Source organism: Scatophagus argus, chromosome 4 (assembly GCF_020382885.2).
Source record: "Scatophagus argus isolate fScaArg1 chromosome 4, fScaArg1.pri, whole genome shotgun sequence".
In the NCBI taxonomy this organism is placed as follows: Eukaryota; Metazoa; Chordata; class Actinopteri; family Scatophagidae; genus Scatophagus; species Scatophagus argus.
Genome location: NC_058496.1, coordinates 11,197,693 through 11,223,070, shown reverse-complemented (window position 1 = coordinate 11,223,070; position 25,378 = coordinate 11,197,693). Strand labels below are relative to the sequence as shown.

General features: G+C 41.9%; 2 protein-coding genes across 5 annotated transcripts; one reads left to right on the top strand and one right to left on the bottom strand.

Moving 5' to 3' along the window:
• Nucleotides 1-18: 18 nt before the first annotated feature.
• ndufaf2 (NADH:ubiquinone oxidoreductase complex assembly factor 2) lies at nucleotides 19-13,288 on the bottom strand. 2 transcript variants are annotated; one of them, XM_046387684.1, is made up of 4 exons: nucleotides 13,086-13,288; nucleotides 3,707-3,796; nucleotides 2,690-2,730; nucleotides 19-673 (listed from the first exon to the last, which is right to left on the bottom strand). In XM_046387684.1, the coding sequence occupies exons 1-4, from the start codon at nucleotides 13,198-13,200 to the stop codon at nucleotides 431-433; spliced, it is 489 nt and encodes a 162-aa protein (XP_046243640.1). In that variant the 5' UTR covers nucleotides 13,201-13,288; the 3' UTR covers nucleotides 19-430. The 2 variants fall into 2 exon arrangements, with proteins under 2 accessions (XP_046243640.1, XP_046243639.1); XM_046387683.1 differs by lacking the exon at nucleotides 13,086-13,288 and adding an exon at nucleotides 12,344-12,609.
• Nucleotides 12,826-25,341, top strand: ercc8 (excision repair cross-complementation group 8). Of its 3 annotated transcripts, none has more exons than XM_046387679.1 (13): nucleotides 12,826-12,980; nucleotides 13,694-13,751; nucleotides 14,239-14,334; nucleotides 14,663-14,764; nucleotides 15,810-15,933; nucleotides 16,996-17,077; nucleotides 18,082-18,150; nucleotides 18,236-18,302; nucleotides 18,903-19,006; nucleotides 19,753-19,877; nucleotides 21,683-21,880; nucleotides 23,560-23,658; nucleotides 24,198-25,341. In XM_046387679.1, the coding sequence occupies exons 1-13, from the start codon at nucleotides 12,914-12,916 to the stop codon at nucleotides 24,261-24,263; spliced, it is 1,257 nt and encodes a 418-aa protein (XP_046243635.1). In that variant the 5' UTR covers nucleotides 12,826-12,913; the 3' UTR covers nucleotides 24,264-25,341. The 3 variants fall into 3 exon arrangements, with proteins under 3 accessions (XP_046243635.1, XP_046243637.1, XP_046243636.1); XM_046387681.1 differs by lacking the exon at nucleotides 12,826-12,980 and adding an exon at nucleotides 13,372-13,598; XM_046387680.1 differs by lacking the exon at nucleotides 12,826-12,980 and having other exon boundaries at nucleotides 13,372-13,751.
• The last annotated feature ends 37 nt before the right edge of the window (nucleotides 25,342-25,378 follow it).

Here is a 25,378-nt window from a genome sequence, read left to right as displayed (position 1 = left end):
GTGACTTAAATAAGCACAATTTATTAGATTTTACTTTATTAAGATATCCATTAAACATCAAACACAGTAGTTGGTGTAATCACTACTGCAAATACAACCACCAGTTTTTCTTGCCTTTCTTAACAGATTTTTCACCTGCATTAAATCATTGTGTGATGTTTATTGTTTTCTGTATGCTTAATATACAGAGAGGAAAAGGAAAATTAGAATCCCTCGTATAATGTAATACAGTCCAATAAAAGAGCCTCAAAATAAATACTTCCTCTGTTGTGGACTTAGATCACAGTACACTGAGAGGTGTGTCGAAGATTAAATATCAAATTCTCAACTAAAATGGAATATCACTTTCACAGAGGTAGTATTTATTGCGGGGATTTTCTATTGGATTTTTACATTGCACAGTGGTCTCAGTGTACATGGATGTCTCTGTCTATTTCTTGGAATTGGGCATCCAGGAGCCAGGCTGGAACGTGTTCCCGGTGCTGGTGGGGTCTTCGCTTATCTCCTCCTTGCCGAAGCTGGTGGTGGCTGCATGTCCCTTGGTCAAAGTCCTTGTAGGGGTCGCCACCAGACCTTCCTCATACTCCTTGGCCTGCAGAGCCAGATCCTTTCCCTCCACTTCCTCAGCTTTTATTTTGATCTGCTCCCTGTAAGATTCATTCCTCAGCAGCTCCTATAAAACGCACGGGTGGACATACATTCGTGTTATGGGTTTTTGCAGTGTTCACAAAATTAAATTTAAGAGCTCTTTAATGCCACACAGAATGCGATTTAATATCTTGTTTTATGGCCATACCAGTCAAAGAATAATGGAAAACCAGTAGTAATGACAGAGCTGAGAATTAAAGTACATGAATTTATTGACATCCATATCACTTCCCAGCAATATAACAATACTTCCCTGTAATATAATGAATTAATTAATGTAACCTGGAGCCAGATAAGAGGTATAAGATTGATGGATGGATTAATTAATTAAAAATTATTAAGGTAATTCAAGTTTATGCTAAAATCGACACTTCCTCATTACACATTTGATGGCGCTGACAGAAACTCCACAAAATAGAAATGAGGAGCCTCCTGAGCATGCAATCCACTGTCACAACAATCTAACTTGTAGTTTATAGATGTATTCAATCTGACAGCCCGCAACCCCATACAAAAAACAAGTTAATGTTGCTGTCTATGGCAGGCAAGAAGAAGTATTTGGGACCTTTTTCAATGACATTCAAGCCATCCAGCTATATTAAAGGGAGAGCTACCACATTATAAACAGTACGGCAAAGTCTTGCCTGACAAATTTACTGTCATATCACCCACCACTACCTCATCTACCAAGGTCTGTGCCTGTGGTGTTGAAAATGGTGATGCTGCAGCTGCCTGACAATTTAAGAAAATGGAGTGTGACTACATGATCACTTAGTGGAGAGTCCAAACTGTCCTGCAGAACTGAACCAGTGATGACTCCCCATCCTTGAACAGCGGCCTCTGTTTCCTCTCAGAGGAAGGCACCAAAAGCCAATTGCTCACCAGCCAAAAGTAGAAAAGACACAAAGTTGCACTGGGAAGCTTCCAGGAATGAAAGGTCGGTATCTGTTGAGCATGAAGTAGACCATTTACTAGCAAAAGAACAACCTTGTTCAGTTAATCTATGTTGGTCCAATAAAACCTGGTTAAAAGTGTAGCGTTTGGAACGAGTTGGTAAACTAACATGACAGGAGGCATTTGCAATTTAAACAACCACCCCAGCTCATGGAAACTATTATAACCTGAACTCAGTCCACCAGTAGAACAGTTATCCACTTGAGTCACAGCTCGTGTGTCCAGTGATGTTAGCCTCTCCCTAGCATGGGAAACCAAAAAGGAAGGGAGGAGTGGGCAATGCTGTTGTGTGTTGGCAGAACTGAAGGACTGGAAAAGAGAGGGGACAGCCATGGCCAAAAAGCCCCGCTTTGGGGGGGGGGGGGAGCAAACATACTGAGCTGCTTTTCCAGCCTGTTAATGACAGGATTTAATCCAATCAATTTATGTCGGCTTGGACCAGGAAGAGAGGGAGCGTGACAAGGGGTAGGGTAATGTGCTGGGAGTGAAGCCTTGGCCACATCAACACTGTCCAGCTGTCGATGGCAGCTATTGGGCAGACGCTAGGCAGAAAATTGGAAGAGAATGTTCTGGCAACAGAGGCAGGAGATGGCACTGGCCGCTGGCAGGGAGAGAGGACACAGAGATAGAAAGACTGCCTGGGTATTGGCCTTCCAAGGGATTTCCTATAGACCCACAAATAATTTCCAGCATTCTCACATTTAAAGAGCAATAAACCCAGTGAGAGGTACACGAGGGGAAAAAACTGCACTCCTTCACCATTCCCGTCTTGAAGACTGCCAGAAATAAAACACAAAAAGCCACGATGCAGGCTTCTGCTGCAGAAAAAGAAAGTAAACTAGGACATGGTGTCAGTGAGCCCCTTGTTCAGAGGCTCTCTTTGCTCTCTGTCTCGCCATCAATGCACTTCAGCTGCTGTTTATTTTAACACCTGTCCCCCAAAGTTCCTGGATTCAGTTCGAAACTGTAAGATAAAACAAATCAAAGCCCTTCCTCTCCATCTTTGCTTCTTTCCCTCCCTTGTAACTAGTCCCCAAGAGTCCAACCATCAGCGCAGTGGGGAGGCTGAGGGGTGGGGGGGGCATACCTCGATGGAGGGGGGCTCCTTCCGTCTGCCTCGGATCCAAGCTGGGGGAGTAGGAGAGAAGAAGAAAAAAAAAAAAGAGTGAGAACACCCACACAAACATACGCTGCACAAACAAGACCTGCAGTCATATTTAAAGGCTGTGGCTTCACTGAGTTTCGGGGCACCACAGTACCTCAGTGCAACTACTGAGCAACCAAGATAGCTGGGAAAATGTATCCAGGGTTTTTGGTTTGTTTCGTTTCATTTCAGTTAGCAAACTACAGGGAAACGTGCAGCATGTTAAACACATCTAAGTTACACACATGATGAAGTGAAAACACAGATAGAGGCAGAGCTGGGCCACTGAGTGCTGTGTCTCAGAAGAGAAAGTGTGGATCTTCTCTGATCTTTGAATTTAAAAGTACACACTCCGTCATTCTCCATCAGTACCTCTGTCCTTCTTTCTCCTCCTGAGTAGAACTGTGCCTGTCTGTCATCTCTTTTTTTTCTGTTAAAGGAGCTCTATTTTGGCTGAGCTGGCTGCACAACAGAGCAGGTTAAAGGGAACCAGAAAGAGAGAGAGAGATTTTCTAACTCTTCCTCCAGCTAGCGCAGGGATTCTGGGCCTCTTTCATCCCTTTCTTATTTGCATCCTGATGAAAATGCATGAGGGATGGGGCGAAGCAGGATGAGGGGTTTAAGGTGGATAAAGCCAGTCTGAGACAGAGGGAACAGTTTGTATCCAGTTGTAAGAAATTTGAAACACTATTTTATGGTACGGTTGTATAACACCAGCAGAAGGCGTCTTTGATAAAGTCATGAATACACTTTTCCCAACCCCCATCTTGCAGTATGACAATAAATAGGAAATCAATGGATTAGCTCAGGCCCCAATAGATGCTGCCATGAATTTGTTATTCCATTTTATTTGTGCAGCACTTTGTGTACTCTGCTGGGTAGCTCTTTTGTTAACATTGTCATTTATCCATGGCGGTGATAGTTAAAGTATGTAACGGTGATGCCGCAGTCCAGACTTACCGTCCCATTCCACTGGTATGCTGCCTTCTATATATTCGTATTCTCTAGGATTGGCTGCCTCTACCATCCGCCTGGCACGGACAAGCCTTCCTGGGAAAGAAAAAAAGAAAAAAGCAAGACAGCGAGAGGGAGCATGAGTGAGATGGAGATGCTCAACAATGATGCATACAAAACGCAAAGGAATACAAACAAACAGAAAGAGGCGCAGACACAATGCGCTCTGTCTCCTGCTCGCACAGACACACAGATGCAGACAGACGCACAGACACACAAATACACAGAGGGATGACAGCACTGTGACAGGCCACGGATGATTACCTCGTGGCCCTCGGGCCCTTCTCCTCAGATCTCGCTGAGTGGCTCCAAATCTGGGCTAAGCCTTTATGCAAATCAACCTCCCTTTAACCCAACCAACCACAGCCCCCCTCACTGACAACCTCTTCCAATCACAGCGCTCCGGCTAACAATGCCCTCCAAAATCAACATCAACCCGAACAGGAGACAAAAGAGGTCAGATATCACAGAGAACAGCAGAGGCACGAGCTGCGTGGAATATTAAGTGCTCCTTTCCCTATCTGTATACAGCACGATGCTCGCTTTCAGCAAGGCCACCGCCAATTATTTTGGTCGAATCTGCTGATGAGACAAGTTTGGCTGGCACACAATGACACGGAGACGGAGTTAGAGGAGGGGGGGGGGGGCAATGGAGAGAGACAGAAATGGCATAAGAGAGAGCGAGACAATTAAAAAGAACCGGTTGTGGTTGTGTCTTTGTGCTGGTGCTACAAAGCTTCATACAGTGTTCACAAGAACAAGTGTCATGCTTCCACAGTTTCTCCTTGCAGGTAGCCGGATGTCCCTCCATCGCTCTCATCCCTCTAAGAAATGATGAGGCAAGGAAGGAGGATGAGGTAGAAGTAGGGGGAGAGAGAGAGAGAGAGAGAGAGAGAGAAAGAGAGAGTGATGATGCATGGCAAACATGGCTAGGAGGAGAAAAATGGATGGGCAAGGAAAACAACACGCTCCAAAACACAGACAATCTGTCAGGATTCCATCACCATTTCTCCGCAGCTGACTGGACATGGACAAATGGAGGCAAGCTCCTCCGTGCACACCCCAGACTGATGGCCTTAATGTTTACTTCAGCCATAACAAATAGCTATGGCACAGGGATGGATGAATGATGGCACTCAGAAGTGGCTAAGCGTGTATACAGCAGGCTGTGTGCTTGTGCTGTGTGTTTGGTTTTAAACTAGTTCCAATGACAAAAAAAAAAAAAAAAAAAAAAAGAAGTCGTGCATATGCTGATGTTCTGTAATTACGCCTTATGAGCATGAGTCCTTTCCATACTTTATCCAGCCTATATAGTAATCAGGTCAGCTAATTAGGCTAGTATTGCTTTGGTTCTCCTTTGGTTCCCACTAGATCATCACTATAGGGCCTCACAGGCTCCAGCTCTGCAGCTTTAGTTTTCTGATATCCAAGTCAGACAAATAAAACAAAAACACAAAACAAAACAAATGCATTTCTCTCCCCTTATCTGCCAAGCTGGCCCAGCGATGTTTAAACCACATTCTATGATTCTAACATTTGTTTACATGCGTGCCTTATTTTGAGAAACTGTTTCCTAGAAAACCCCTGCGATAGCACAACAAAAACAACCGCCAGCAAACAAAAGGCTGTGTTCTCTAGGCAATACTAACAAATACATTTAACAGGTATGCTAATTATAAGCAGATCGTATCCATATTTGCATTGGGTGTGGGTGGCAGCAGACTGAAATGGTACAATTATGACACAGTCCCCACAAGCAATGTGCTTAGCCACAGCTAATGCCTAACTAACAAGCATAAAGAGAGGCACCCACTTTTTCTGTCTCTATCTCTCTCCGCTAGGTTGCATCTCCCCCTCTACTCTCTGTCACACTCCAACATGGCTCTCCTCTTGTCTTGTCGCTTTTGCAGCATGACTAAACCCCTTCCACCATGGCTTTTATCCTTGGATTTGAATAACAAATACAGTATGTACATATATTTATGAAACACGGCTGATCCTCCCACCACATACACATTGGGAGGAGGCTTGTCAGTCTGATTGGGGTGAATCTCGCTCTCTTGATAATCTCTGATCTGGGACAAGTGCAGAAAAAGACGCAGACTAAGACTGTAGACCATTCTGTAACAGAAGTTCAAAAGAAACGCACCGCTTCCATAAAAAAAATCTAATTACTTGACAGGAGCTGACAAAAGAATTAGTACAACGAACACAACAAACATACTTGTGGAAATGGGGTTTAATAAAGGATGTAATCATTGCATACAACCTTACTCTTCACACAGAATAGCAGAACTTGTGATTTCTCAGCTTAAGAGACTTCCTGCAACTAAACAATCACTCTAAAGATTGTTTTTTAATTTTTCAAAGCAAACAACCTACTAGAGCATAAACACAAAACCTATATCAAATCCAATTCATTCAATCCATTTATTTATTATTATTGTTATTATTATTTATTTAATAGATAAATCAACAACAAAGTTTCCTTCTTTGGGAGTAGATTATTCAATTTCCAATTATGTGAAATGAAGGAATGCTGTAAAATCTTAACATTAAGTTTTAACCAGTCAATGTTTTGTATTTTTACCAGAAAAATAATTAAGATCAGCTGATAACCACCCCACCGACACACACACACACGCATACACACACACACACCAGAGAGAGAAAGAGATGTATGAAAGGTGTTAGGAACTCTCAATCTCAGTGGGGCCCTTGTGACAGACCTGCCTTCCCATCACTCACTAGGGGGAAACCTACTTACCAGTCAAATACGCACAGACACACACACACACACACACACAATGGCTAGAGAGCAGGCAGATTAACCTGAGGGACGGGAGCGAGGACGCTGCCTTTTTACCGTGAAGGACAAACGCAGCACTGCGTTGGAGAGGGGGAGGGGCCAGCGGCAGGAGGAATGAAATCCCATCACATAAATATTCATGAGCCATCTCACCTGTCTGAGCGCGACTCATCTGTGAGCCTAGCTGTGGAACCGGGGGGAGGGGAGAGGAGAGGGAGGAAGGAAGGGAGGAGACAGGGAGGCGAGATGGGTGAGGGGTTGCCGTGGCAGCCAGATCGGGAGCCAATAAAATGGCAGGTACGTCTATCCTTCCCGTTCGTTAGAATAAGACGTGATGTGCTCCAGGGGTTGCTCTTTGAACCCTGAACACACCCTGCTAAACTCCATCACCTGCTTCAACACACACACACACACACACACCAAACTCCCAACTTCACACATCAGCTCCCAGGTGAGTACAGCATGGGGTGGGGGGGAGGGGGCTGAGAGGTTTTTCACCTCCACAATGTCATTCTGGGTGTCTCGGGCTGTCTCTCTTGTGGTGTGCACTCTTTCTTTGATTACAGACACAAGATGTCAGGGGAACACACTTCGATTGGCAACATCTGAGTACAGAGAGCACTAGAAGCTCAGATACACAGGGCAAAACAGAATGAGCTCTCTGCATTTTATGCCAACTAGTGCACCTACATCTCATGCTCCTCATCATCAACGCTGACACTGTCTATCCTGAAAAACACTACGTTCACATGTCTCTGAACAGATCGGACCACTTGCAGCTCAAGCTGCTCAGTGGAGTTAGCAGCTTTCTCAGGCACCGTTGCTGTGTGAGCTAAAGACTTGAAGGCCTGATTCTGGTAGAACAAAAAGCTGTCCTGAATAAGCGAACCCATCAGCCTAGTTTATTCCTCTCCAGCAGAGTTGTGTGTTGGACAGGGATGGGGAGGGGACCAGTACCTGCGTGATAATGGATAGCTTTATGAAGATGGAGTGATCCGATAAGCATCAGTGATACAAGGACAACCAGGTACCAATACTGACACTCTCTCCTTCTCTCTTTCTCTCTCTCTTTTGCTCTCCAATCTCTTACCCTGGAAAAAAAAAGGAAGGGATGTGTGAGACCTGTAACCATGGTTACCCATTAGCCCTGAGCCGAGTGACGTGGGATGAGGTTTAGAGGGAAAAGGCCAGCCCTTGTTTTGCATCGGTTGTGGTGAGAGGAGGAGCTTAGGTGTAAAGTAGGCCTGCTGCTGTTCTTTTTTTTTTTTTTTTTTTCAAATTCAGCCCTCATTCTGTTTGTCCCTGTTGCTGTCGATCCCGCCGAGGCCTGAGCGGCTCACAGCAGAACAGAGGAGAATAATTCATATAAAAAGTAATAACATGCTGAAAAGAATACTCTGATTTCCCCTGTGTGTTACTTTTAACCAAACGCGGGCGTACTTGAGGGTGGAAGAGATACTTTAGCCTCTTCCACTTAAGACAGCCCATCCTCTTGAAGCCTCCTTCCTGCCCGATGGGTTATAAAAAAGGGCCGCGGCGAGCCAGGAAGTCCTTTGTGAGGCTGTGGGGTTCTTCGCACACCCCTCTTTCCTCCCAGCTCCTCTGAGGCCCATGCGTGTGATGTCCACACACCAAGCTGTCCACCCCTTTCTATTCACCTCCATCACTCTCATCTAACCCCCTTCCACTGCACCTCTCTCTCTCTCTCTCTCTATCCATTAACCTACCTCCACCTTCTATCTCTCCCCCTCTATCTGTCTGCCTGTTCCACCCACTCATTTCACCCTCTTTCTGTCAGAAGCCCTCCTTTCACTTCCACTCTCTCCATTCTTCCCCCCAGTCTATAATTTCACCCCATATGTCAGCATCCGCCTTGTTCTTTGTCACTCACTTTCTATACCCCACCTTCTTTTCCACCCTCTGTGAGCCTCCTCGGCCTTATCTTTCCTCCCTTACTCCTAGTCTTATTTTTCTCTGCCTGTCTGTTTTATTAAAATATTCAGAATTGAATAAGCAGCTGCAGGCTTTGGGAGATGTCTGCTCATGTGTCGGTGTGTGTGTGTGTGTGTCTGTCTGTCAGTCAGTCTTTCTGGCTGAGTTTCTGACAGACAAGGAGCCCTGAGGTGTCAAAACATCTTGCTGGCCATCTGACCAGAGAGAGACATGAATGCATTGGACGGTGAATCTTATCTGGGCCAAATGGGAAAATGCATTCGATTAATCATCAGTTGTCTATGATTGCTCGCCAAACAGCAAATCACTTCGCACAAATAATCACATTCATATAAATTTTATAGGTTGTGAGAAGGGTCTGCTGTAGATACACAGTGTTTGATAGACCTCCAAATGTTTAAACTACTGATACTGGAGCCAGGCCCATTTGTAATGTTCTACCATAAGAAATAACTGTTCCTGTTTCTCATATTCAGCATCTATCTTTTCAAATGCCTTTTTAATGAAGTAGTTAAGCCACTCCATGATGTTCCACCACATACACAGGCAAATACCCGCTTGGCAACAAGTATACAGCAAGATGAGTTAAATCCACTTGGTTTCCCTATAATGATTAAACAACCTTCATTTAAACCCCATGCACTGAAAACTTGCTGATCAATTAAAATGATTTACTGTAGTGGCTCTGGACATTGCCGCTCCATGGTAAACACTGACTTGTCCTACTGTAGGATAGACCTTCCTTCATCACACCCTGGGGATGACTTGTGGCAGAATAAACAGCCATTTGGACCCTCGTCTCCCTCCGCTGCGATTCTTTCCGTGGAAATATGCGGCTTGAATCAACGCTCTGATGACACACGGCCATCTGTTGTTGTGTTAAGTGTGTTTGGGCATGAAGTGGAGAGAAAACACACAATCGCATTTTTTTCCCCCTTTTTTCTTTTTTTTAAAATATAAAGCTGGCACAAATGCACACAAACGCACAGTGTGTAGTCGCCATGCCAAACAAACACATGTACATAATCACAGATGCACACACTGTTGCAACAACACACACATGCACACAAACTCCTTCAGTCTCCAGAGTCACCCATCCTGAAATAGCAGAACTGAGGCCTTTTCAGTTTTTCACTTCATAGAACAGAGCTGGGGAATCAAATAAATAATAGACAAAGAGAGAGGGATAGTGATAGGACGACAAGTCAATGCATCTTTTTTCTGCAACAGTGTGGCGCACCTCTGAAGAACCTCTGAATCCTCCATTCTCCACACAGTGGAGAGGACCAATAGATTAAAACTGCATGGCACACACTGCCAAAATGAATAGCGCTAAAAATACATCCTTTTCACTGAGACATGAAAGGAAACTGCCTTTCCCCTGTCCAGTATTGAGCAGCCATTGATTCCAAGACAAAGGCTACACCTCCTCAAAGAGGTAAGAAAAATAGCAATCATACAGGCAATTATTTTCAAATGTGCCTGCAGCGGCCGATAATGTCAGCGCGCCTCTCTTCCTAAATAAAGGGAGGGAAGGCAGGCGTCAAAGCTGCAGGCCCACTGCTGAAGACGAATGAGCCTATCCGCAGAATGCTTTGCTTTCATCTGGGCAGCATGACATGGCGCCCCATGCAGTGTGAGGCAGAGTTGGGCCTGGGGGACAGACGCAAACAGAAAGAGAGAAGAATATAGATTGTCTATTGAGCTCTATGGAGCCAACACCAAGGCAAAGACCTTCTAAAGACCAGTGGCCAGATTGCCAGTGGCTTTCTCTTGTAGCCCTGCCACAGACAACTATCACTGGGGCTCCACAGCCTATAGAACAGATCTTTCTATGGGGCAGCAGCACACAGTAGGCCTCTTTAGCTGGACCTTTTCTAAAGACAGAAACAGAGACAGACATTCTCCCTCTCCAGGCATGTACTTCAGACTCAGGCCTTTTCATTTTGATGTGCAGCAGCATCTGAGGAGAGGGGGATAGAAAGCTCTCTGCTGGGTCTGCCCCTCCACACTGCTGAACTGTTCTACTGTTGTGAATAGAAATCTTCACTGGACTGACTTCAAAGGAGGAAAATGAAGAGGCAACAATGAAGGGGAGGGGCAAGGGAAGGAAGGACTAACTGGAGGCAAATAAAGAGGTCAAGCTCAGGAGAAATGTGGGCAGTTGTTGAGACCAGATAGGACAGATTCTCATAAAAAAGGACTTGCTCCCTTTTATTTTTCTGTCTTAGCAGCCACTATCATCCTCATACACAGCCTACCACACACAGAATTGCTTACGCCCCAGTTTTCTAAAGTTAACAGATTGAGAGAGCTAGAAAATGGGAGCAGCAAAGCATGGATAAAGGTAGAGAGGGATTGACTGAACACTAGGGATGGACAAATGAATATAAGAAGTAGGCAGAGTTGCGTGTGTGTGTGTGTGTGTGAGAGAGAGAGAGAGATAGAGAAAACGAGAGCAAGAAGCAGAGGAGAGAGACTCCTCACCTACTTCAACCACTACTCGTGTGCTGCAATGAAAAGCCCTGCGGTCCATGCCTTAAGGCCCTGAGCCCACGCTTGGCCTATCAGTTTAAGATCAAAAAGAGCTCGCTTTAGCAAGACATATGGACTGAATAATGCATCTGCTTTATTTCCACAAGGCTGGACAGGGTGAATGGCAGAGAAAGAAAAAGGCAAATGTGCAAGCCAAATATTTCTATTTGTTTATCATGGATGTATGGGAGTCTCTGTGTGTGTGTGTGCCCCTCTGGTTTTTAGGAGTGTGTTTGTCCTAAACCAATTTTTCTACAGGCCAAGTAGCATCTCCACAGTGTCATTCATTGTGACTGGACCTTGAATATGGTAGCCTGTAGCGTGCTGAAAAACTGGCTTCTGTGATGTCTCATTTGAATAGTCTGACAGCTAGAGGTGGAGGAGCAGGCTTATAATGAATTATAAATATGAGGTGGGTGCAAGTTTCCTCACAAACTGCTGAGAAAAGGTGAAGCGCAAAGTCAAGTTCAGTCTGAAAAGAATCAGGGCTTGTAGTCTTTTAGAGGTCCTTCCACTCCAGCAAAACAAAACAAAACAAAACAGCAAAACAGCTTGGTTTTGTCCTCTGAGAAAAGTACCACTGAATGCATGCACTGCATGATTTCCATTCAGCCTATGTTAGTCGAGGAAAGACTTCATCTAATGTGGCACCAAGAGAGGGAGACAAAAACACAAGCATGTGTAGGTGGGATACAATTATCCCCAGATTACAGCTGTACAGTGCAGTTTACAGATTAGAGAAATATAGTTTTGGGAATGGGAGTTAATTCTGCTTTGGCATAATAATTCTGGTGACTACCATGAAGCCTAACCCTGTGTTACTGACAAGCCAAGAGTCCATGGCTGGTTAGTCAACAGTATCATGTCTGGAGCAGGCAAAGGTCATGATCTTGGACCTCTGACCCCTGACCTGCAGCCTATAGTCTGAGTAGGACCCATGCTGATGATGATTTATGATGGTAAAGGCAAGGGGAAGTGGGATTTCTAGCTTGGATTCTGCTAAGGACTTACGACTCATATACACTTAGTGCGTCATTACGTGTCCTCCAAAGGTTTATGTGCTGGTATGCAATTTCTTTAGGTTATCATCTGATAAAAGTGATGTCAGTCTCGCTTTTTTGCAAACAACTTACAAAAGACAAGCGTGTTGTGTTTGTCTCATCAACAAAGACTCCTGTGCCACTAAACATCATTTCCCTTTACTGAGATGAGTCATCATAATGATCTCACCATCTCCACGTCTTAGAAAAACATCTTTAAGACAGGACAATTGGAGAAGGACTCACTGTAAGCCTGGGCGCCCGAGTCTGCAAGGCCAACAAGCATGTCCTTGGCCTTCCTAACAGCCAGGGATGGTGTGAAGGACACTATTGGCATCCCAGCATGGATTAGCCTGATGACACAGTTCTGCTGCTTGGCTTGAGCATTACATACTGTAGCACTGCCATGTCTCAGTAGGAATATATGACCTTCTTCTAAATCCCCATCACAGACAACTAATAATTTCATCTGCAACAGAAATGGACTCTTTCCTATTTGAAGAAAAATGACAGTAGAGCTGCCATAATTTTTGTCCCATAATTAATAAAATTCTGAAAGCAGTGTTAAATACAGACTACGAATTCATATTAAAGACACCAATAAGGGAAAGCTCTTATTGAGGCGACTGCTCCATCTAGTGGTAAAAGGCTTGTACTATAAAGCTTAAAAGGTAAAGGCAAAGTCATATCCACAGCAACGCATTTTGGGATTAGAGCCATAACATAATACAAAATACATAGCCGGAATATCAAATAATCTTTTAAACTAGAGTATGCTATCCGTAGCTATCTATACATGACACACTAGGCAAGAAAATGTACACGTTCGTCTTGATGAAAACAATCACTGCCTGTATAGAGGTGTGTAATGGACAGAAGAAGGGTACGTTAAGTTTAATCGCTACTTTCTGAAACTGTCTTAATCGGTTTGTAGGCATCAAGGTTGTAAAGGACTCGGCTAATTTTAGCATAACATGGCTTAATTTACCTGTCCATGTCTTCTGTTCTGGGATTAAGTAATATTTATTCCCCAAATGATCTGTCCCGACATGTTCACGTACTAATCCAAACGCGCGCCGTAGTACACCGGCAATCCTGCTCATCTTTACAGCATAACTCGAAGGTGTATTGTGTGTCCTTTTTTTTAGTTGTCTGTCCTTTCACTGCGTTGTTTATGCAAGTCTTCCTGGTTTGGAAAGAGAATCAATAAACTGTTTTTTGATTGGAAGGCTATACTTGACCAGCCAATCATCGCACTCGTCATAGAATGGACTTTACGTTCCAACATGGCGGACCGTTGCGTTGAGCTGACAAAAGCTACTTGAAATTTGTGTAAAATAAACAATAAATTGTGAAAGAAGAGAATCCCAAGGAGATTTAATTGGCACATTAAGCTATTACGGGGTGTTGGGTAGAATATCATGCCTTGTTGGACAGCCAACATTTCTGGTTTTATTAAAAACTTACTTCAGTGTAGGCAACATGCTAGCCCTCGAGCTCGGTTAGCTAATGGTTGTATATATTAAATGCTAGTGCAGTTTATGATTTAAGATTTTGTTTTTCTTCAAACTGAAACAATGTTGGGCTTTCTATCAGCACGGCAGGTTGGTCTGGATGACCCTCTGCGACTGAGGCGTGCAGAGTCAACGAGAAGGTAAGAGAACTACAATTAGAAAGTAAAACGACTAGTCTAATCCAGAGTATAACATCTGGATTATCGTATAGGATCGTAAACCTGAAATATTAGTATATGGAGTCGTTGTTTGATATATCAAGTTGTTCCAGCCATGGTAGTATCAAAAAGATAAAGACAGAGAATCATCTGTATGTCTGACGATTTGTTTTTGCTTTCCCAGACAATCTTCGTCAGTTTTACTCAATAAATTACTTTTGTGATCATCCAAATATCAAAATTTGTCAGTAGTTAAGTTTCTGTGGATTGGCCAACTGAGCTAACTAAATCTAATCATTTTAATGTTTTTTTTTATTTGCAGCACAAAGTATGTATTTGTTGTGTTTTTCTCTTGGCTTGGTTTCTCATGCATTCGTTTGATGGTCTAGTAAGGCTTTAAAAATATGATATGAGCTAGTGCACCGTCCAATGCCCAGCGATACATAGCTCCTCTTCTGTATCTCCAAAGGGTACTCGGTCTGAAGTTGAATCCCGACAGAGACGTGGACAGGATCCATGGAAATGGCATCAATTCCATTGACATTGAAGCAATAGAGGGCAGATAGTAAGTCCACTTAGTCCTAACTTACAATTACTGATCTATAGTTTAATATATTACAAAAATTTGAACAATTGCAGCTGAAGGTCTTATATTGGCAACATATTGTGACAAGCACCCATTACAAAAGAGGTGAATGGCATTTCAATTTCATCTACACAGAGCATAGAGAAATAACAGATGAAAAATGCTAGCGCTAAATTTCTTCAAACAATGTAAAATATGGAAAGTTTTATTTTCATGCTGCTGGCAGGCATACCTTAGTATTAAAAAAAATGACACTGTGGAGGTGGACATAATTGAATCTGTGATATGAATCCTCTCTGTTGTTTAGCATGTTGTCTGGCGGAGCAGATGGAGTGATCGTCATCTATGACCTGGAGAACTTTAGTGGGAAACCACAGTACACCTGCAAGGCAGTTTGCACAGTAGGCAGGCGAGTGTTAACTTCACTTACTCATTACACCCACTAGAGGGTTCCACTGCACCGGTTTTTCAGATTACCATGTCCTTCAGATCCCACATTTAACTAATATGAAATGGCCAAGATCAGAATTACTTTTTCCTCATTTGTTACTTGGTTTGTTTCTTAGTTGTGATGTGAATGATTGCTGTGCTGTGATTCTGATGCATGTCTAATTTGTGGTGATGTGACTGAACCGATAATCTTATGTCAGAATTTATTTATTGTTACTCTGTGAAACAAGAAAGCATGCACCTTCATGGCTGAACAGGTATACAACAGACCATTAAAGTCCCCGATCACTCAAATATGTGCTACAGTTGAATGTTTGAGCTTGTATGTGCAGAGTTTGACATTCAAAGGTTTTCACATGATCTGTTTTCACTTGTTCTGCTAAAGTGGAAAGTCATTGAAAATGCCTATGAACAAAATTTGTGTCATCCCAACTACTTTGGAAGCCAGTTGGGGTAAAATATCCATCTTACACATATGCGATGTGGACACTTAAAGCCTTGAGTGCACATACACTGAGAAATGACTTTTCAGTGAAACAGCATCCTTTAGAAATTAAATATACCGTAATTTAAAGATTTTAATAAGGTAATTGAACTTTTAGGGGAAAGAACTTATCAGTGACATGTTTTTAAATGCATAAAACATGTCTTGATTGTTCTCAAGACACAGATTACTCTACATTACATTTATTCAGCTGACACTTTTATCCAAAGCAACATACAATAAGTTCATTCAACCATAAGCCACATTATATTAATGTAATGTAATATAATGTGGATCCAATGCAAAAATTGCAAGAATCATGTGCATCAACCTCATCAAATGCAATTAATTTACATTATATTTGCATTATAATACTTCTACAATGCTGTATTTTTGTGTTTTGGACATAATTATATTATACAGGCCACAAAAGAGTCTAATCAAGAATCAGTGCGTGTGAAGTTGTGTAGTACTCTGGTCACATTTTATGACTACTGTTTTATGGCTTTTTTTAATTTAGGTCGAGTCGGCACGTCCACAAATTCAGTGTCGAGACTGTCCAGTGGTATCCTTACGACACAGGCATGTTTGTCTCCAGTTCCTTTGACAAGACTATGAAAGTCTGGGACACTGAGACACTGAAGGTAATGGAACAATTGAGTTAACAGTGTATTAGGTACACCTGAACAATTACTTCCTTTGTGTGCGGTATGTAAATTGGGACAGACAAAATTAGAAAGACCTTTCAATATTATGATGTCCACTATAAATTAATAGTTGCAGTAGAACTGAATCAACCCATAAAATTGTATGCGTGTCACCAATGAACAGCTAACTCAGTGCTTATTGGAGGTTGGTTTATGAAGTACCTAGCTAACATTTGTTTTCTTATAGCTCCACTGCCCTTTCTCTGTTTTTGCTGTTTTCACTGTCTCTTCCTGTCTCTTTCTTATTTTCTGCTTCATGCTTTCTACCTTTCTATGCCACATAGTCCCATATGGCAGGCCTTTAGCTGTGCTAGAGTTACACTGGCAGCATGGTTACCTCAAAAGGTCAAGGAAGGGACAGAAAAGAACCCACAGTTTGTTTTCCTCTGTGTGTCTCTGTACCCCACACAAGCACACAAATTCACACCTGTTAAATTATTTATTGGGGTTGTGTATTTCCATATTATCGTGTGCTTTGTATTGGTGTGCACATTGTGTATTTGTATGTGTGGTATTTTTATGCAAACAGAGCCTTCTCTGTGTGTGTGCCCATTGGCCGAGTCCATGCCGGTGCTGGCACACACTGACAGATGGGGGACAGAAACGCTTTTATACTTGCTGAAGAATTTGCATTGTAACCACCACTGCTACTGCTCCGGTGAGCTGCCGCCTGAGCTCTGAGCTGCTGCACCCTCCCTCAATCCCTACTTGCTTTTATTTTTACCTAATTCATTCTCCAAATGCCTTCCCTGCACTGTGGTCAAGATATACTACATGTTATACATACTATATATAAGTTATACTATATTTAAACCATTGGGACATGGCTTTCTTTATTAAGGTCATGGTTGTATATTTCATCACAAAATTAAAATGTTCATTTATCATGCATGTATGAGTATATATAACACAATACATACAGAGCTGAATTTCTGCCATAGCTTACTGACCCTCTTGTCTGTACATCTTCCTGTCTTCTCTCACTTTATGATTCCTCAGCCTGCTGAAGTCTTTGAGTTTGAGGGCAATGTCTACAGCCACCACTTGTCTCCCATCGCCAGGAAGCACAGTCTCATCGCAGGTGTGTGTGCGAATCTCAGTGATGCAGAGCAAACCAGCTGGGGTTGGCTTTTCTGTTATTTGCGTGCTAGAAAGCAGGGAACTTAAGACAAAAATGTCATTAGTTACTTTTAATTGTCATTTTGTTTCTTCAAGCGTTGTACCAAATGTTTCCCTGCAGCCCACTGCAGACACCAACACTACCCCAGTTTTTACCTCAAGTTATGAAGTGACATGTTCCTTCAGGGGACAGAAGTGGAACAGGAGCTGGTTACACATGGATTCAGAGTCAGAGGCAGATTTCTGTGGAGAAAAAAAAGTGCAAGAATTTAGGTGCCACATCACAACGTCACCAGACAGGCCCAACAGGTTACTCGTGCCTGTTGAGTATGTGCTCATAAATGTACACACAGGGCAGGTGCTCCCCGTCACACACACACACAGTCCCTTTGACACGCCTATTTCTAATCTAGAGACAAGCACAGCGTCTGTTAGTGTGTTCTTCCTTCTCAGAGCTGTTTCAGATGCTTGTCAGACAAGTTTCATTCATCCCTACAGTCTTGTGTTTTACCTAGGATGACATTCTTAAGGGAATATGTTCCTAAAAAGCACATGTAGCTCATTAATTCTGCACAATTTAGGCTATTTAGATTTTAATAACATCCCAGTCATATTTGTTGTTCTGTTAGATTTGAGCAACTGCCCTGCCCTTCTCCAATCCCATGTATGTACATGTTGGGCGTATTAGCTCACGTTTATCAGAAGTTTGTTTTCATATTTACCACACCTTTTCAGGGAGAACATTTTCCTTATACACGTTCTGTAGAAGATTACACTCACGCTTATCATCATTTATAAAATTTGACAATATTGATAAGTGGGACTGTAATATTAAACCTGTGTGATTGATATGTTCAACTTGAATTTTATTCTCATAACTTCCTTTCTTCAGTGTTTAATGAAATAACGAAATAATGGTGGCCATTTGAGTCTCCCTTCAGTGTGTCTTTGTGTTTGTGCTTTCAGTTGGCACCAAAAACCCTAAAATCCAGCTGTGTGACTTGAAGTCTGGTTCACGCATTCATGTTCTTCAGGGTTAGTGGATGAGTGCACACATGGACACACTTACTTTTCCTGCTGTTTTTCCTCGCAAACATAAACAATAACATTTCCCATCTAGGTCACAGAGGAGAGGTCCTGTCTGTGCGGTGGTCACCCAGATATGAGCACATCTTAGCCACTGCTAGGTAGGCATCATTAACTGCCAGTCTTCCTATGGAGATTCACTCTCTCAAACGGTCACCTAGTTTGCCCTCAGAGTCACATCAAAGTATAATGCCACGTACAGGACAACCCCAAACCTCTTTTGTCCCAGCAGTTCTTGTCATCTCAGTTCCTGCCCATCTGGCCACTTTGCAACCCTGAGTCAAGGATAATGTCACCACATCACATGTAAACTGTGGTGCTCTAGTAGCCCTGTCAGTATAGCATATGGCAGATACAGTCCCCACCTGTTTTATGCTACATTAGACATGCTAATTAACCATTTGGGATCAGTGTGCTGCTGTCCCTGTGGACTGTAAGTGATTTTGAAAACAACTGGCACAGAGAGGCACTCAGATATTCTATTATGGAGTAGCATGTTAGTTCCCAACGAAAACTAACCTTTAAATACAAACACTGTCTTGTTTGCACTAGCATATATGAAACTCATCATTAATTTGAGTGTGTATTGTACTTATAAATCCCTATGTTACACTGGGATGATCACACTCATCTTTACTTTAAATAGTTCATAATTGTTTTTTTATGTTAATTAACCATGACCACCTCATTCTTCTTCTAAGTGCAGACAGCAAAGTCAAAGTATGGGATGTGCGTCGGGCTTCTGGTAGCCTTCTCACTCTGGACCAGCACAATGGAGACAAGTCAAAAGCCTCCTCGGAGGCAGGTACTGTTACATCTCCCCTTTTCTTTCTCTTTCAGTGTTTTTTTTGCTCATTCAACCTGAGTAGGGAGGGTATTGGAAGATATTTTAGCCTTTACTTAGAGATTGAAAAAATGGAGGCATTGAAGGTCATCAGGACAGAAATTATTGTTCTGGGTATAACTGGCAGGGTAAAACTTGCTAGTATCTTAAAGCAGGGAATTACCCTGTTGTGTATTCATTTAACAAACCTAGGATATGGTATATGGTATACCTTATAGTTGTGTTGCACAACCATACTATTCGGTAGAAGCTAAAGCACACCAAAGCCTTTAAGTAGAAACTAAAAAAAAATTGAGACACACATTCATTTAGAGTCGCATAATTAACCTTCCTGGTAACTAATGCTTCTAATGACAAATTCAAAAGCTGAAATTTATTCCTGTTACAGCAACATTTTCCTTCTGTCAGACATGAAGACTAAGAACTTTGTGGATAACACAACCGAGCTTGTCTCTCTGGAAGAGAGATCAACATTGTGCATATACAGTATCTGTATGTCTTGCCTGAAGTCCTGCTCAGACCTGGTGGGGGTGGGGAGGGTGTGGAGGTCTCTAAAGGAAGCCATTTTGCATTTAAACCGGTAAAGGGGGCTTTTAACAGCTGCACTGAAAGCGTGTCATTGATTGAGAAGTATGAGAAGTGATAGAAAAAAATATGCACTGTTGACAAAAAGCATGTCACCCATACCTGTTTTTCACTTTAACCAGTGAACACAGCTCATAATGGCAGAGCGAATGGCTTGTGCTTTACCAGCGATGGCCTCTACCTCCTCACTACTGGAACTGATGACCGCATGCGACTATGGAACAGCGCCACTGGAGAAAACACACTGGTAAGGTGTGGGTGAGAGGGGAGGGAGTAAATGCTTTGTCGTTGCAACCCACCTAAGATTTTGGATTATGCAAAGCGCAGCTCTTGCAGAACCATTTCATTTGAATGAATTGATTGAAAAGAAGTGTGAAGAACAGTTTCAATAGGTACCTGAAATGTCATCCTTGGTTCCTGTTTGGCTTTGGAACCTGCAGAAACTGCTCTTGTTGTGGTCATCAGTGATCTCTTAAATACAGATTCAGCGCGACTGTCCATACTTGATCTCAGTAGTCCTTTTGACACATGGTTCCACTTATCACTCATAAAAGAAGTACCTGCATATTAGCAATGTTTTAAACTTTATGTGTAACAAAGACATTATTACATTTGCTGAAACTCAATAGAAATTAGAAATTGTTGGTAGTTATGTTGTATATCTCTAAAAATCCAGAAAAAAACAAGAACAGTTGGAATAATTAGAGTTGTGACATCCAAGAAGCCAGAGTATATTTTCATGAGTAGCAGGTCGCTGTGATGAGTTATGAGCGTTACCTGTTTGTTTGATATCATCTAAAAACCTTCAAATTGGGATCAAAACAAGCAAACGGATGCTAATAAAATAATCATCCTGTCAGGTATGATGAAAAGGAAGAAATTAGTATGTAAACAAGCTAACCAACAGTGTGTCAGTGTTAACCAAACTGGACCACCTTGTTCACATCATTCCGCTTACAGGCTCTTCAGGAAACCATCTTTGACTATTTCAGGTTGTGACCATGTTAAGAGAAAAGAGGTGACAGGAGATCAGGCCTACATCCACACTACAACATCCATCCATCCACACACACTGATCCCTCTGACTTGGTGTTTTTGCACAGTCTGAACCAACTGGATGCCAGTCTTAAAGAAATGTTTGCTTTTGTGTGAAATAATGTAAAATCTTTATATCCAACCCATTACACAACCTGACTTCACTCATAAACAAGCCTACCCTAAAGCCAAAAGAAGCTATGCTGTTTGCCCCAGGCTCACACAGTCTCCTGTTCTGCTGCCTTTATGCTGCAGTTACCATGTTAGGTGGGCAACAGCAACAGGGGTATCGGGTGCATGTCAAGGACTATAAAAGGAATATGTTATGATCGAACAGGTTTGAATGGTGTAACCTGGATATGAATTAGGCCTGGTAATTCTACACCACCAAGCTGCAGTAATTCGCTTGTTTGTTATCCTTTTGCTTTTATTTTCAGGGTTTCTGCAAGTCCTGGAAATGAATGAATTACATTGTGTGACATTACTATATCTAGACTGAAATAGTTTACTCCTTCAGTTCTGTTTTAGAAGCCCTAAAACGATAATGTCTCGCTGTACTGTTTTCCAGAGAATAATGAAAGGTATCCTATGGAGTTTTGGACCTCAAGTATGGATCCCTTTTTTGGCCATATGTCCAGAAGATATGCAGCATGTCCCAGCAGAAGCAGTGTAGAAAGAAACTGCAAGCTAGCAGTTTGCTTTCATTTTTTTCCATGTGAAATCTGTTTTATTTTCAGATATAGGAAGCTTTAAAAAGTGTTGAAATGTCTTGAATTTAATTGGAAGGAACATGTAGGCATCCTGGATTTTGACTGACGTTTTTGAGGTTAAGCGGTTGTTGCTTTGGTTTTGTGCGCTAAATGACATTTCTTTGTAACAAAAAGTGTCTGTTTCAAAAATGAAAACGCTTCATACTCACCCAGAAAATCATCTCACATTATTTAGGGTTAGCAGTTTATATCTGGACACATACAAACATGATCTGAACATTGTGTGCCTTCACTGTTTGTCCCTCAGGTAAATTATGGGAAGGTGTGCAACGAGAGTCGTAAAAAGCTGCAGTTCACAGTGTCACGTGGCTGCAGCCCAGAGTTTGTGTTTGTGCCATGCGGCAGCTCGGTGGCGGTGTATGCCCTACACACAGGAGAGCTGCTCACTATGCTCAGGGGTCACTACAACAACGTCGACTGCTGCGAGTTCCACCCAGACTACCAGGTGAGACACACCGAAGTCCCAGGTGGTGACTGTTCCCCACATCTGACCCGTATACCCATCTATCTGCGGCGCTGCTGCCTTTGTTGGTGTTTCCACCCGTTTATTTCTGTTTGCTCTGGCAGACAGTTCTTGTTGGTCTCTTAGGCGCTGAGAGAATGAGGTCTTTTTTTTTTTTTTTTTCTGTCCATCATTTTTTTTAAATTTATCTCTTCTGTGGTTGTGGTGCTGTCACTACATAAGGGCTATTAGAAATTTGCAATCACCATGGCAGTCTCAAATAAGCCGTTTCCCCTGATTAGATAACATGGTTAAGTCAACACCTCCTGAGCTGTACTCGGCTACTAAAAAGCGGAGTACACTCTTCCTCTTTCTGTGAACCAAGTATGTGCTCTCAGCCTGATTGCCTAACTGTCGGCTCTGACTGCTGTTATTAGTTATTTTCAAAAGTCACACAATGAAAGTCTCAGTGCAAAAAGGTCTTCTTTAAATCTTCCTTATCAGAATCACAAATAGATGTTACATTAGTTTCATCATTACCTGTAGTATGACCTATTGGCAATTAAGGATTGAAGGATGAGACTGGCTGGATGAGATGTTGCAAAATGTGAAGTGTTTCATTAGTTTATGTAATGCACAGTAACTGTTTTCCTTGGTACATGACAAATTACCAGTTTGAGTTTATTACTTTTTCGGAGTTTATTATTCCACTGTTTCTTTTTTATTGCAAGCCAGCGAAAGAACAAATGCACAAACACACAGGTGACAAGAGGCTCAGCAACAGGTGAAACCTAAAGTGAAGTTTTCTCACAGGTAACAAACAGGTTAATGTTTTTGTTGTTGTTTTTGTTTTTTGTTGTTTTATAAACTTTCCACAACAAGTACAAGAGCTGCCAACATAACACATTTTAATAAGGTAATTACTTAACATCAGTCACTAATTTTACAGTCGACACACAAACTAGCCAAATATTGAATATAACATAATATCTGACCTAAAACAGTATTTAATTTCAGTCAAGCTGTAGGCTGAAATCAGAAGTCTCCCATTATATCTGTAAATCCATGGTACAACTATGATGCATGTTTCTATATCACTCATCTTATGGTATAACCAAAATTGACAGTATAAAGTTTTAAACTCTATCAGTATACTGGTTTAGTTGTGTATTTCTACTCAGTTGCCCTTTAATAATAAACTATTATTTTAGTTTAGTAGTAATCATTAGCGACAACTTAATTATTAGGTAACTACATTAAAGTTACATAACCATAACAATTGCAAAAGGATGTCTAACCCATGCACCTGTTGTTACAAGCCAAGTCAGCATCCTGTCACACACACATGGTTTGTAAGTACAACATAAGAATGCAGTTCAGCAGCTCTTCACCCTGGAGAGTTTTAGGAAATGAGACCTCGTCCTGTTCAAGTCCGTTTGTCTGGTGTAACGGCACTGATCGGTCCCATGGCACTGACAAAGTGTCTCATGAGTTCACTTGCATTGCGTGGGCAGTTTTGAGCTTGTAATTATTTTACTCTTAGGTCCTCATTATGCTTGTTAACGCTGATTTTCCCCTTGGTGCTGATGTCATTGTTTGGATGGTGACATATTTTCTTCCTCCTGAGAGTGTGTGGGCCAATGTGTCAAAGCTGAGGTGTCCTCTTTCTTCTATGTATGCAGGAGCTGTACAGCGGAGGTAAAGACTGTAACATCCTGGCGTGGGTTCCTGTCCTCCGTGTCTCGGACGTGGAAGAAGACTCAGCAGACAGTGCAAATCAGGTAGAAAACAAGATGCGGAAAATCAAATAACACTCTAAAATCGAACAGACTTTGTTTCAAGTGTTTTATAGTCTTATGTCGTATTCTCAGGCCCAACGATAGCATCGGTGTGAACGCAATGATTACAATCAGTGTCTTCTGAACTTTTATTTTGTTATTTTGTGGTGTTTCATTTCAGGAATTTAAATAATGAAACCACAGTGTAAGCCAGCACATAGTGATGCACTTCAGTCACCTCTAGTCAGTTGTGTCATGACTTTTTTGCATTCTAGTAGTGCTTATCGAATTGCAAATCCTCCTCATCACCTGTCTCTTTCCAGTTTAACCGGTTGGTAGTTTTATCAGATGAACTCAGCAATAGTTGTTGTCTGTCATATACAAATTGTTGTCAGGCAAATTGGACAGGGATGTGCCCGTTTTTTTTGTGTGTGTTTACCCATATATGGTTATGACATGTCTTATGTTTAGAATGGATTATTTACCGAGACGTGTATTCCTTCAGACTTGGTATTGAGCTGAATGTCTTTGATTCCTTCCAGGGTGCTGTGGGGCAGACTTCAGTGAACCCTGCCTTTCAGGATGCATGGAGCAGTGATGAAGATTAATGCCAGTGTTTTGAATGTGTAGACAGAGTACGTGTACAGGTGTGTGACCGTGCGATTGAATGCAAATCCTTCACAATTAACTTGTCAAAACATGACAGGTCCACGGACACTTGTGAAGATAATTATGTGTTCAGGGTAATTTCTCCTTTTTCATCTTTACAGACAAAGATGAAAGCCTTAAAAGGAAATATCTAAATAATTACATGACTTTATAAATCTGCGCAATGTTATTAATAATGTTTATGAATTTTTAGTATATATATTGTAGCATTTTTGTTGTTGTTATGTTTTTTTTATTTGAATGTAAAGCCAACGTGGTTCTTGGTATTCACAACAGCTTTCATGTAGCTGAAGTCCTCTTGAAAACGAATTTTTATTTTCAGTAATTCCTTGTAACCATGGGGGACATCTGATATTGTACAAATTACAAAATGTTCGCTGTTTAAAGACAAGCAGAACACATCTTTATTGTCATGTCACACCTGTTTTGATGCTGATACTATATGGCGTTTAAACATTTTCTAATATATTTAGAGGAATTTGCTTAAATGGACACGGTAGTGCTCAGAGATAGAGCTTTATGAGCTTTATAAACAGGTGTGGCATCAGTCTTTCAAGTTGTGTGTGTTTTTTTGAGTAGAGGACGTAATCCTTACATGTGAGGAACTGGGCTCATCGGAAACACATAATGTGTTGTTGACATCGCCTGTCATACTTCGTATTTGTTTCCCAGTTCTGCTGTTATCACTTGTTGAAACTAGGAGCGATACTGTAACCTCTCTCTGTCCCACCCGTCACAGTTTTACATATTGGCCTTGTTACCATGTGAACACCTGAAAGCCAAATGAGCCCCCTCCCTGCAAAACAAACAAACAAAAACACTACAATGATAACTATTGTTATCCTAAACATATTTCATTCTTATTCACTTTGAGTATTAAAACGTTATTTATATCCAGTATACCGTTTTATCATATAATGTGTCTCAGTTCTCTTTTTGTCCTCTTATTTGCTCAAACTACCTGAAGTGTCTTGAATTGTACAGGCTCTTGTCTTATAATAAATGCACTGAGAAGGCTGCTTTGTTTCTTTCACCTGTTTCTGTGATGTTGCTG